General features: G+C 39.0%; 1 protein-coding gene across 3 annotated transcripts in view; it reads left to right on the top strand.

Moving 5' to 3' along the window:
- Positions 1–14,516, top strand: part of PTPN22 (protein tyrosine phosphatase non-receptor type 22) — a 60,343-nt gene that overhangs the window by 37,907 nt on the left and 7,920 nt on the right. For 2 of the 3 annotated variants that reach the window (XM_019837646.3, XM_019837643.3), the window contains 6 exons: positions 2,084–2,167; positions 2,323–2,453; positions 4,940–4,967; positions 9,273–9,356; positions 9,607–9,722; positions 10,924–10,954. In XM_019837646.3, the coding sequence (XP_019693205.2) occupies positions 2,084–2,167; positions 2,323–2,453; positions 4,940–4,967; positions 9,273–9,356; positions 9,607–9,722; positions 10,924–10,954 (474 nt within the window). The remainder of the gene's footprint in view (positions 1–2,083; positions 2,168–2,322; positions 2,454–4,939; positions 4,968–9,272; positions 9,357–9,606; positions 9,723–10,923; positions 10,955–14,516) is intronic. The other variant, XM_003990480.5, reaches the window with a different exon arrangement.

Here is a 14,516-nt window from a genome sequence, read left to right as displayed (position 1 = left end):
TCCCCTCGTCTTTCTCTGCTTCTTTCTCCTTCTTCCTTCTCCTCCTCAAAGAAGTAAGTTCCAGAAGTGTTTTAATGATGCGGTAAGTTAAAAAAAGGCAATAACAAACATGTAATGGTTGATGAAACAGGCAGCAGAGGAGGCAGTCGGATCTATGCCAGTCAGAGTGCCTGTAAAGAAGGCAATCCTTATTTCTTGAAATGTGTGTGAGAGGTCCACAATTTACCCTTAATATGCAGAAACAACTTCCAGAGGAACAGCAGAAAGGATTTGATCAACAGCACCACGTGGTCACTGGGGATTCTTATTACACTTTTTCTTTTTCTGTCTTTCTTTTTTTAAAAAAAATTCTGAGACAGACACAGAGCGTGAGCAGGCGAGGCGCAGAGAGAGGGGGAGACATAGAATCTGAAGCAGGCTCCAGGTTCTGAGCTGTCAGCACAGAGCCCGACGCGGGGCTCGAACTCACAAACTGCAAGATCATGACCTGAGCCGAAGTCGGTCACTTAACCAACTGAGCCACCCAGGCGCCCCTCTTTTTTTTTTTTTTTTTTAGTATATTTATTTGTTTTGAGAGAGAGTGCAAGTTGGGTGGGGCAAAGAGAGAGAGAGAGACAGAGAATCCCAAGCAGGTTCGGCACTGACAGCGTGGACTCTATTGTGGGGCTCCAACTCACAAACTGTGAGGTCATGACCTGAGCTGAAACCAAGAATCGGACACCCAGGCACCCCAAACGTTTTCATTTTTTAAAAAAAGATTTTATTTTTTTTAAGTAATCTCTACACCCAACATGGGGCTTGAACGCACAACCCCGAGATCAAGAGTCTCATGTTCCGTTGACTGAGCCAGCTAGGTGCCCCCACTTGGGATATTTATTGCACAATCATGTGGCTACACTGAGTTAAACAGATAGCTAAGAACTGAATTCTCTTACGTAGGAGTTGGAAGAGGAGGACCTGATTTCTTGCTGTTCTTGTGTAATAACTTAGTAGATGAGAATGTGTAGTTAGTATCCTGTGTAGGCCTTTAATCTTATATACACCTTTACGTTCATACTTTCTCACTTTTTTAATTCTAGATTTTTGCAAATTCGTATTATTTTTGTTTTATTGAGTGGTTTGAAAGTAGAAGTAAATATCCTGTTAGAGATGACTAGAATAGCTTGATATGAAAGAATGTGAAGAAAAGAGCAAGTGTGACTCTACAGGTATATTATCAGAAATTTATAAATAACATTTTACGTGATTAGGAAGTAGAGAAAGCTTTTTTTCCTATAACGTTATTTATTATATAGTTTTTTAATAGATGTGTGTATATGGTATATGTAGCTTTGTAACAAAAATGTTTTATCTGGATTTAGTTCCTTCTCTGATTATTTTATATACTTTGATCTTGTTTTATAATTTAAAGGATTTTTTTTTTTTTTTTTAAGATACCCACAGTACCTTAGACTTCTCTGAGTACCATCAGTAAAAACAAATCTTAGCTTTAGGGATTGTAGTGGCATTGACATGTGTGCCACCTGGCGGCAGTTTCTTGTAATAGCATTTGAATTTTTCTATACAAATTCTGAATTTTTCTACAGAAAAATAGAAAACGCTGTTACACCATCGTTTTGTAAAAAGGAAAAAAACATCCTTATTCTTTATTGTAGAATAAAGAATGATACTAACACATTTATAACTCTACCTACTCTGTCACTGAATCCTTGGCATGTTTCAAAGTGCTATATCATCCTTTATTGTATATTCTATGTAAAACAAAAGGGTTGTATAGAAAACAATTCAAAACTTCCTGAATCAATATAACGTTTTATATTTTCTTGACTGGTACTCAGTGACTCAATCAAAATATTTTTGGGCTTTTAAAAAAATTGTAAATTTTGAAGCAACAGCAAAACTTCCTGGGTTTGCAACTTAAATAAAATGGGAGAATTTATCTTGCTATCTCCTTGAGTAAACACATACTAGCTCAACTGTTGTAGCGATGTTTGATGGAATTTACATTGCGATTAGAACGTAAGAATTTCCTTTGGATTTTTCTAATTAAAAATTATGATTATATTTCTGACATTTTGGATAGCAACTTCTCCAAGGATAGATGATGACATTCCCCCTCCACTTCCGGAACGGACACCTGAATCTTTTATTGTGGTGGAGGAAGCCGGTGAGTACGGTTGAGTTAAGTGTAAAATAAAGTGTGGATTAACTGGATTACCTCTCAGGTCCTGTTGATGGTCTGTGTGCTATTGCTAAGTAACATTTGCTTTCTAAAAGAATGACAACACTCCTAAGAATTGGACCATATTTACTTTCTTTCAGGAGAATTTCCACAGACTGTTCCCAAATCCTTATCTTCAGCTGTGAAGGTAATAATTGGAACATCATTAGAATGCAGTGGAACATCTGAGTCAAAGAAATCTGATGACTCTGTGAGACTTAGACCAACTAAGGTCGATAACTTTTTTTTTTCCTACTCATTTGGATTCAACAGACTGTAGTCCTACTTCCTGTATTTTTAGCACCTATCCACTCAGTAAGCACTAAGCAGTACTACTTGTAAAGCAACGTGCTAGAGGATGTGGGAATAAAAAGATGTATGAGACACAATTATTGGGGTGCCTGGGTGGCTCAGTTAAGTGTCCAACTCTTGATTTCGGCTCAAGCCATGATTTCACGGGTTAGTTCGAGCCCCGTGTTGGGATCCATGCTGACAGCACGGAGCCTATTTGGGATTCTCTCTCCCTCTGCCTCTGCCCACCCCCACAAATAAATAAATTAGCATTAAAACAAAGACACAATTATTGCCCTTAAGAAACTTACAGGTTGGAAGTGACTAAGGATGACTTAGTGAAAGAGGAAATATTTGAGCTGGTTCCCGAAGGACAGTTAAAGCAAAAATAAATGTTTCGTAAGTAGGTAGCTTGTTCCTAGTAGTCATTTGGTAGGCTGTATTATGTTAGCTGTGATATCATAGGGTAGAGAATAATTTTTTGAATGACAAGTCCATATTACTTAAGATAAAGTTTTTGGAATAATGCTCCCCACTTCTGGAAGAAAAACCTACACTTCAGTAATCTGTTGTGCATTTATATATTCTATGAACCAACTACCTTAAAATTTCAGAGATCAGAGAAGTAATTAACTAAACAAACATTTCAAAGTGCCTACAACTGCAATGCTGGCAGGCAAATATTCTCTATCTTTTTAATTACACTTTGAATTTATTAGTAATTATTATTGTTAATAATCTGTCCACATGTAATAGTCTTTATCTTAACAACTCCTAGAGCCAAAACAATCACTCCTTTTCTAATGTCATGAAGTAGTTTCAATTTCAACAATTTACCTCCCGTTAAATTTCCTGGGAAATGTGCTGAATAGGAAGGAAATACATTTATTTATTTATTTTAATTTTTTTTTTTTAACGTTTATTTATTTTTGGGACAGAGAGAGACAGAGCATGAACGGGGGAGGGGCAGAGAGAGGGGGAGACACAGAATCGGAAACAGGCTCCAGGCTCCGAGCCATCAGCCCAGAGCCTGACGCGGGGCTCGAACCCACGGACCGCGAGATCGTGACCTGGTTGAAGTCGGACGCTTAACCGACTGCGCCACCCAGGCGCCCCGGAAGGAAATACATTTAAAAAAAGGATCAATTTAAGACCAATTACTGTGACATATAAAAATCACTGTAAGGTTTGGAAGGGGATACTTGCAAATGATATATTCGATCAGGGGTTAATATCCAAAATATATAAAAAACTTACACAACTCAACACCAAAAAACCCTCAAATAATCTAATTTAAAAATGGGCAGAAGACATGAATAGACATTTTCCCAAAGAAACATAGAGATGGCCAATAGACACATGAAAAGATGCCCAACATCACTAACCAGCAGGGAAATGCAAATCAAAATCGCAATGAGCTATCCACCTCACACTAGTCAGACTGGCTAAAATAAAAAACACATGAAACAAGTATTAGTGAGGATATAGAAAAAAAGGAACCCTTGTGCACTGCTGGTGGAAATGCAAACTGGTGCAGCCACTGTGGAAGACAATATGGAGGCTCCTCAAAAAGTTAAAAATAGAATTTCCATATGATCTAGTAATTCCACTACTGGGTATTTACCCAAAGAATATGAAAATGCTAATTCAAAACGATATATGCACCCATATGTTTACTGCAGCATTATTTACAATAGCCAAGATATGGAAACAACCCAAGTGTCCACCCATAGATGAATGGATAAAGAAGATATGATACACACACACACACACACACACACACACACACACACACACACAGGAATATTATTTAGCTATAAAAAAGAATGAGATCTTGCCATTTGTGACAAAAAAGAGGGTATTATGCTCAGTGAAATAAGACAAAGACATATGATTTCACTTATATGTGGACTTTAAGAAGCAAAACAAACAAGGAAAAAAGAGACAAACAGAAAAACAGACTCATAACTATGGAGAACAAACTGGTGGTTGCCAGAGGGGAGGAAAGTGGGGAGATGGGTGAAATCAGTGAAGGGAATTAAGAGTATACTTATCTTGATGAGCACTGAGTAATGTGTAAACTGTTGAATCATTATATTGTGCACCTGAGACTAATATAACTCTGTATGTTAATTATACCTGAGGTTTAAAAAAGAATAAAACATTTTTAAAAAATTCATAAGCTTGCTTTGAAAAAAAGAAAAAGAACAAAGAAACTTACGAAAAGAAAATAGAGCACTGTAAGACTTAAGGATGCCTTTTCATAATTCAGTGAGTGCATTTATAAATTTGTAAAACAGGATCAACATTTCGTAACTGTCTCTGGAGGTATATGAAATATGATTTCAAAAATGTCTTTTATGGCTTTGAGTTTGTAAATTTGTGTATCTATCCTTCTTTCACTTTTCCTTTCTTTCTTTTTTTTAGAGTGTAAAACTGCGGAGTCCCCAGTCAGGTAAAAAAATTTCCCTTGGCTTCAGATGACATTTAGCCCTAAGAATTTATACTATAGGAATGACTCATTAAGTTTAGGGTAATTCACCTCAGGAGATGACATAGTTCCCATAATAGCTACCACTATTTATTGATTCATTTCTGATTTTCCCAGGCTAGGAGTTTTGTTTTGTCAAGGGCAAGGTAAACACAGGGTTTTAGAATTCTGTTCCTTCATATATATTCCTCAGAAAAAAAACAAAACCTCTTTCAGATAGAATCTCTTAAAGGTTTGAAGCATTTCTGTTTTATAGGCTTTACCATTAGAAATGTGATTCTTTAGATCTTTAACTTGCTGTGCTTTTCCAGTACTTTCTTGAGCTTCGCTTGTTTCATACATCGAATAACAACATCCACAGCTAACATTTACTGGGCATTGATAGGTAGTTTATGTACATTATAAGACGTGGTAGTTGCCCTTAGCATATTTATTCATATGAACATATTATTTAAATATGCATAGGTTGTTTAACATTGAGATTAATGAGCACGGGCTTTGGAGTCGGAGAGGCTTTAGTTCAAATCCTTAGCCTACCAGTAGTTATCAAGATGCATCACCTTGGTTAAATTATATACTTCTTTATTGATTTTTCTCATGTATAAAATGAGGATAAAAGGACTCATTTCTTAGAGGATTTTTGTAAGAGTTAAGTGAGATAATGCAGAAAGAGCTTTTAACAGTGGTTGTCAAATAGTAAGCTCTCGTTAAATGTTACCTATTATCATTTTTATTAGATAATTACTAAATGAGCAATTCCTAAGTAAGTTCAGTATGCTTTATACAGTGTTAGAATAGGCAGGATATATAAGAAAGGGTACTGTTTAATGTTTATATGCAAATTGGGTAGACGAAATTGATACTTGGAACCATTAACTGATAATCTGTGTGGCACTGATTATAATCACCAGGAGTCTGGAAAAAGGGGAGGTATCACTGGAGTGGTTAGGAAAGGCTTCACTGAGTAGAAAAAAGAAACTCAAGAATATAGTTAGAGGAAAAAGGAGGGGATCAGGGTAACATTCCAGGAGCAGGGATTGGGATAACATTGATTTCAAAGGTGGCAATAAGCATTATGAGCATAGAGAAATGGTGAGTAGGTTAATTTAATTGCACTAGAGGATCTATTTGGGAAATATGGAAATAAATTTGGATGGATAAAATGTGGAAAGATTGTAAAGGATTTTTATTTAATTCTGAAGGAATTTTTTTTTTCAACGTTTATTTATTTTTGGGACAGAGAGAGACAGAGCATGAACGGGGGAGGGGCAGAGAGAGAGGGAGACACAGAATCGGAAACAGGCTCCAGGCTCCGAGCCGTCAGCCCAGAGCCCGACGCGGGGCTCGAACTCACGGACCGCGAGATCGTGACCTGGCTGAAGTCGGACGTTCAACCGACTGCGCCACCCAGGCGCCCCTCTGAAGGAATTTTTTAATTAATTTTTTTAATGTTTATTTATTTTTGAGAGAGAGAGAGAGAGAGAGAGAGAGAGAGACAGAGTGTGAGCAGGGGAGGGGCAGAGAGAGAGGAACACACAGAATCCAAAGCAGGCTCCAGGCTCTGAGCTGTCTGCACAGAGCCTGATGTGGGCTCACCAGCCTTGAGATCATGACCTTAGCCACAGTCAGCTGCTCAACCGACTGAGCCACCCAGGCGCTCCAATTCTGAAGGATTTTTTTTAAATGTTTATTTATTTTTAAGACAGAGAGAGATAGAGCATGAACAGGGGAGGGTCAGAGAGAGAGGGAGACACAGAATCTGAAATAGGCTCCAGGCTCTGAGCTGTCGGCACAGAGCCTGACGTAGGGCTCAAACCCACAAACCGTGAGATCATGACCTGAGCCGAAGTCGGATGTTTAACCGACTGAGCCACCCAGGCATCCCCCAGTTTTGAAGGATTTTAAAGTCAGACAGATGAAATATCCAAGTCAAGGAAACCTATACAGAGGGAAAGCCGATTCATGGTAGCCAATCTAATCCAGGAAGAATGGGGAGTGACTGCTAAATGGGTACAGAGTTTCTTTTTAGGGTGATGAAAGTGGTCTGGAAATAGGTAGTGGTAATGATTGCATAGCACTGTAAATGCACTGTCATTAATGGCAAATTTTGTTATGTGTATTCTATCATACACACACATAGAGCTAGGCAGAAGAATTTCAGTTTAATGCGACAAGTAATAAGCATTGTAGGTTCTTCATCAGGGTAGAAATAAGATGAAAATGGCATTTTAGGAAGATATTTGGCAGGATATCATTCACTGAAAGTTAGTTTTAGTTCTCAGTGTGTTCCCTAATGGCAAGCTGGAAGATGATAAGCGACTTCAGGGTAGTTATCAAATATTTATTAAGTGCCTACTATAAGCCAGGGATTGCACTAGGAGCTGGAAATAAGCAGTGTACTTTATTTTGCATATCATCCAGCGTATAAGAAATAAACAAGAGAACTTGATTTAGAGACAAATCCTAAGGCTAAAGAACCCAAAGACTAGAGACAGGTAAAACTCTAGCCTTGAACCACATTTTCATTTTCTTTTTTTTCAACGTTTATTTACTTATTTTTTGGGACAGAGAGAGACAGAGCATGAATGGGGGAGGGTCAGAGAGAGAGGGAGACACAGAATCGGAAACAGGCTCCAGGCTCTGAGCCATCAGCCCAGAGCCCGACGCGGGGCTCGAACTCACGGACCGCGAGATCGTGACCCGGGCTGAAGTCGGACGCTTAACCGACTGCGCCACCCAGGCGCCCCCACGTTTTCATTTTCAAAAGACACTATTATACGGAGCGCCCGGGTGGCGCAGTCGGTTAAGCGGCCAACCTTGGCTCAGGTCATGATCTCGCGGTCTGTGAGTTCGAGCCCCGCGTTGGGCTCTGTGCTGACTGCTCAGAGCCTGGAGCCTGTTTCAGATTCTGTGTCTCCCTCTCTCTCTCTGACCCTCCCCCGTTCATGCTCTGTCTCTCTCTGTCTCAAAAATAAATAAACGTTACAAAAATTAAAAAAAAAAAGTCACTACTATAATTATATTCAGTACTGTATGATATTATACACCATTTGTATCTTTAAGCCTCACTTTGTGGGAAAATAGCTCTATTATTTAAAATTCTTTACAGCATGGAAAATCTCAAACACATTTTAAACATACCATAATAGCATTATCACACCAATGGAATGAACAATAATTCATTAATATTAATCTAATATCCAGATTTTATTCAATTTTCTCAAATTGTCTCAAAAATGTTCATTTGAATATGGATTCAAAGACTACACACTGCATTTGGTTTATAGATTTGTTAAGTCTTTTAAAATCTGTAACAGTTTTCCTTCCTTTTTATATTTTCTCATGCCATTTATTTGTAGAAGAGCATGGGTCATTTGTCAAAGACTGCAGATATTCCAGATTTCCCTGTTTGCATTCTCATGGTTTTATATAGCATGCTACTCTATCCCCAGGATTCTATGTAAAATGGTAGTTAGAACTAGAAGCTTGATTAATTTTAAGTTCAATTTCTTTGGAAGAATACTGTTCTCTCCCCCCTCCCCCTTTTAAAAAAATGTTTATTATTTTTGAGAGAGAGAGAGAGACAGCATGGGGGAGGGGAAGAAAGAGGGGGGAGGGAAAGGGGAAGGGGGAGGGCAGAAGGTGGAGGGAGGGGAAGGCGGGGGTGGGGGGAGACAGAGTATCTGAAGAGGGCTCTGTGCTGACAGCAGAGAACCTGATGCATGGCTCAAACTCATGAACCATGAGATCATGACCTAAGCCTAAGTTGGATGCTTAACCAGTTGAACCACCCAGGTGCCCCTGGAAAAATACTTTTCTACGTGAGCTAAAAGTTTTTCATGAATCATAGTCTCCTTGGCTAAAAAACTAGAAGAGGGGCGCCTGGGTGGCGCAGTCGGTTAAGCGTCCGACTTCAGCCAGGTCACGATCTCGCGGTCCGTGAGTTCGAGCCCCGCGTCAGGCTCTGGGCTGATGGCTCAGAGCCTGGAGCCTGTTTCCGATTCTGTGTCTCCCTCTCTCTCTGCCCCTCCCCCGTTCATGCTCTGTCTCTCGCTGTCCCAAAAATAAATAAACGTTGAAAAAAAAAAATTTAAAAAACTAGAAGAACAAAATTCTTGAGGTTCCAGTTATTGTTTGGTCATTTTTTATTTGCTTGTTGTGGGTTAATATTGAAAAGTTGGAAAAGTTATACAACACCAAAAAGGGATTTTGACTTATAACTTTTGATGGATGGATTTGTTTTGTTTTGTTTGTATTCTCTTATCACAGATCGACATCAAGATCGGTCTTCTCCTCCCCCACCTCCACTTCCTGAAAGAACCCTGGAGTCCTTCCTTCTTGCTGACGAAGATTGTAAGTGGAAGTACATTCCTCTCAAAAAAGCTATAAACAGGAGACTTCTAACAGATTAACAATAAAATAGGACCTAAATTGAAAAAGCATAAAGAATGGTTAAACAAGAGAAAAATAATACATTAAAAAAAACCCGCCAAAATGTATTGTAAAAATAATGCATAAAAAAGCAAAGCTAAGAATTACCGAATATATACCTATACATAGCCCAAAGGCTTAAAAAGCTATGTAACGAAACATTTTTTTTAAGGTATGCAGGCTCAGTCTATACGGACCTATTCTACTAGCTGTCTTAACACCATGGAAAATTCAACATCTTCAAAGCAGACATTGAAGACTCCTGGAAAAAGTTTCACAAGGACTAAGGTAAAGAAGATGGGAGTTTTAAGAAACATGCCAAAGGCTTTCCATTTCTGACGGTGTTCATACCCTCCACCTTTCCCCTGCTGCCAGAATCAAGAGGGAAACTAGATTATTTATAAGAGCAGCTGATTTGGAAAGACAAGACTGATAATCATCAGGGGAACTGATTAAATAAATCATAAATCAAAGTATATGCATATAATGAAATACTATATAGCTAAAAAAAAAGAATGAGGACTCTGTCAGTGTATTTATATATAATTTATTAACTTTCCTTTAAAAGGTAGAAAATATGGTCTATATTTGTAATATGTGTTCATAAGAGACTCTGGAAAGATACATAAGGAACTAACAATAATGTTTATCTGTGGGTGGATGGAGAACAAAGATGGGAGTATTTTTTGCTACCATATTTTGAATCATAAATAAATGACTTATTTTCAAAAATGTAAACAGAAATTGTCCAAAAAATAATGTATTAAATATGTATTATATAGAAGAATACAGTTTCATTATGTATTAGGAAAACAGAAATATCATAAAGGATATCTACCTGCCATTGAAAAGACTAGAGGTAATCTATTGGAATAGAATGCCTATCTGAGAAACAACATGAAAATATAAAAAGAACAAAATACCATGGAACAGATTAAAATAAACATGCTGAGGCAATGTGAAGAAAAGAAGAAATCTGGGCAGGTTCCTGGAATAGATAAGTTAGAGACTTCACCCTCAAGGAGGCTGAGTGGGTGTTCTGAGTGGAGGGAGAAGGAAGCGGTATGGTAAACAGTATGGAGTGGACCTTAGTAAATTTAGTTGGGGATACGTTTAGCAAAAGTTCTCAGCTAGAATGGGAATGGCTGTGTATCACAGCTATTTTCAGAAGCCATTGAGGATTCTGGAACGGTCCTAATAAAGAAGAGAAGTGGAAACTCCCATCTTTTTCCTCTGATATTTTGAGAACATTCTTTCGAAATACATAGGGGGATTCTTATGGAGGTGGGAAAAATGGCAAGACAAAATCAAGTGGAGGCTTTGCACTGAATTCAAATAATAAGGTGGAAAAATAATTTTGTGTGTTTTGAAGGCTATTTTTGAGGAAATTAATCCTTCTGACTGCCGTCTGTATTTCTACTTGATTTAAGTATTTTGGATTTCACAGGAAAACAAGAGAAGACTAACGTTTCCCTTTTCATTTTTGTAGAGCTTGAAAATTTTGAGAAACATGAAAAAGAGTAAGTTTCTTTATACTTGTTTTTTAGAATACATACACCGCTTCCACAATTGTGTAGTTGCCCCTTATATAACCACTCTGGGAAAAACTTAACATGATTGTTCCTATACAGGGCCTTGCTGGGGCCCTGCGTATCAGAACAATCACCTCTAGGCCTTGTACTGTGCTAGGCTCTACAATGGTAATATTGGAAGGGAGTAAGGAGGGGGGAGGGGTTTCTGTTTAACAGACAGGAATAATAATACGATATTTGGCACTTTCTACCCATCCTAAGATGCTGTCATGCAAGTGTGTTATTTAAAATTCCTAGCAGTCTAACCTCAGATGTATTTTCTGTGAAAATAGTCACAGCAAAGCATATTGTGAAACAAATGTGTTGATTTAACGAAACAAGCAAAGTATTGACACATTACCATTTTTGCCAAGTATTACTAGCAATAAAAGTCTGTTGCTTATTATTTTTTTTTTTTTTTTTTGCTATATTGTAATGAAAACAAAACTGAAAAACTCCTGAAACTGTGGGAAACTGATTATCTTAGAAATCCTTATTTACAACTAAAAGTACATAAAGCATCGTGATATACTTTTTATAAATTTGATCCACTTGGTCAATCATCAAGGACCCAACAGCTATTTGGTATTATACTGGTGTTAGAGGGAGGGACAAAGAGCACTGAGAAAACATGATTTATGGTATCGCCTACATAAGAAGGCTATGGGGCGCCTGGGTGGCGCAGTCGGCTAAGCGTCCGACTTCAGCCAGGTCACGATCTCGCGGTCCGTGGGTTCGAGCCCCGCGTCAGGCTCTGGGCTGATGGCTCAGAGCCTGGAGCCTGCTTCCTATTCTGTGTCTCCCTCTCTCTCTGACCCTCTCCCGTTCATGCTCTGTCTCTCTCTGTCCCAAAAATAAATAAACGTTGAAAAAAAAATTAAAAAAAAAAAGAAGGCTTATAGCTGAATCTAACCCATTTCTTCTGAGTTTTTACTCTACTTCCCTGTCAATAGACTTGTGCTCACCTGCTTTCATTGACACCACACCTGATCTTGGAAGTGAACAGATTTCTCACCTACGATGGCTAAAATATGATTGGGAAATATACTCTTTCCTCTAATGTGAGTCAAAAGAGAATTTAAACATTTCGGAGGAAATTGTAGTATAAAACAGGGGAAATAAAATAGCCCAAAGCAAAGAAGTGACGGACTTGAATAGCTAGCCAGTTTGAAGAGCTTAGCTTACGAAACACCCAATTTTCTTTCTTAAAAAAAAAAAAGAAAGAAAAGAAAAGAAACTCTTTATATAGCTCCAACCCTATCTTGGGGATATCAAACAAAGACACAGACACTTCAGGTAAATTTAGGTTGGCATAGATTCAATATGTGGTGAGATACTTAGAGACTCTGAGTATTATTTCTGAGTAAGACCTCCCAGATCATTCTCTAGGTCTAGGCTAATTTCAATTTCTCAGCTGCCTTTATCCTCTGGTCTTTTGTCCTTAAATGAAGAACTGGCCCTTAAAATATCTGACCCTTAAAACTGATCCTGAAGCTTGAGATGTATCTGCCTGTACTTGGGAAAAATGTCCTCTTCCCCTTCCAGATGATTTATGACTCTTGAATTCCAGATGTTCTCCCTTTAGCCTGGATCTCCAACTGGTCTGTAGTTAAAGCTGGTCCTAATTTTGATAAAGTAAGGATTCTTCACCTGTTGTTTTAAGCCAGCATTTAAACATAGTATCCATGCATTCGCTGAATATTCATTGAGTGCCTATTAAGTGCTAGGCATTCTGTAAGGCACTGGGTATATGATGGTATATAGGTATCGGGCTATCCCTCTGTGGAACTTAAGTCCAGTTAGGGATTCAGACATTAAACAAGTAAATTCACAGATACGTGCATAATAATGCATGGTGATAGATGCTGTGCAGGAAACCAAGAGGGTAATTATGAGAGAGAATAACAAAGGGGATCTATTTTAGAACGAGTGTCCAGGAGGCCCTTGCTAAGTAATGATTAAACCTGAGACATGAAGGAGCAGCCAGCCAGGAGAAAAGTGGGGAGAGGACCCCTCCAGATAGAGGGAGTAGCAAACGTAGAAGCTCTCGAGCGTGGGTTTGGTGTGTTGTAGGAACTGAGAGGAAGCCATCGTGCTGCAGGGTATTATGAGGAGAGAGCAATAAAGTGTGGTGACTGACAAGATGGTGGTGGTGGGGGAGAAGGTAGTTAAACCCTTATGGGTCATGTTAAGTAGTTTAGAGTTTATTGTAAGTGCAATGGTTGAAGAGCTTTAAGCGGAGATGTTACATGAGCTGTTTTTTTTTCTCTTTTTTATAAAGTTTATTTATGTTGAGAGAGAGAGAGAGAGAGAGAGAGAGAGAGAGAGAGAGCATAGGCATGTGTGTGCACGGGCGAGCACAAGTAGGGGAAGGGCAGAGAGATCGGGGGAGAAACAGAATCCCAAGCAGGCTTGGTGCCACCATTGCGGAGGTCAAACTCACCAACTGTGAGATCATGACCTGAGCCGAGATCAAGACTCCCACCCCCAACCGACTGAGCCACCCGGGGGGGGCCCCACATGATCTGTTTTTTAAAAAGATCTTTCTGGCTGCTGTGTGGAGAGTGAATCATAGGGTGACAAGAATTAAAGCTATCAACCATGATGCCTGATGCCTACTTTTGGTGGGAAACTTTTAATTACTCAGATACCCTTCAGTTGCAAGTGATAGAAAACCCAACTTAAGCCAGCTGAAGCAGAAGAGGGGAATTCGTTGGCCTGTAACCAAGAGCTCAAATGATATAATCAGGACCCAATCTCATTCCATAGCTCCACCTGTGTTTTACTCTGTGTTAGCTCATTCATAGGCAGGCTTTCACCATGTGGTTTCAGGCTTATGATGGAAAAAATGAGCTATTTCCTGGTTGCTCAAGCAATAGTCCGATGACTAGTGCTGCTGATTGGGCCTGTGTTGCTTTGGTTCATCTGTCCAACCTTGAACCAATTATTGCCAGTACATTCTGATTAAGCAGAATCAGAACGGACACTGACCAGTAAGGAATGAGGTCAGACCTAACTGCTATGATCATGGCAATGTACCAACTGAAAATTAGCCCTAGTCATAGGTCAGTTTCTTGATCTAATGGTAGAATCAACTTCACCAGAAGTATGGAAGCTGACAATTGGGCTGGGGTGGTTTCCTAAAGAAAAACTCAAGTTCTGTTATCAGAAGAAGGAAGAATTAACGCTGGGCAGGTCAGCATAAATATATCTGTGACATGATACAATTCTACTGAAGCTGCCATAGGAAAAAACCAAGATATTTCATTAAATGAAAAAAGTAAATTGGGGCACCTGGGTGGCTCAGTCCGCTGAGCGTCTGACTTCAGCTAAGGTCATGATCTCACGGTTCGTGAGTTCCAGCCCCGCGTCGGGCTCTGTGCTGACAGCTCAGAGCCTGGAGCCTGCTTCACATTCTGTGTCTCCCTCTGTCTCTGCCCCTCCCCTGAACACGCTTTGTCTCTCTCTCTCTCTCTCAAAAATAAAGAAACATGAAAAAAAAATTAAAACA

Source organism: Felis catus, chromosome C1 (assembly GCF_018350175.1).
Source record: "Felis catus isolate Fca126 chromosome C1, F.catus_Fca126_mat1.0, whole genome shotgun sequence".
Lineage (NCBI taxonomy): Eukaryota > Metazoa > Chordata > Mammalia > Carnivora > Felidae > Felis > Felis catus.
The sequence above is the reverse complement of the archived record's forward strand: the minus strand, read 5'-3'. Positions and strand labels throughout refer to the sequence as shown.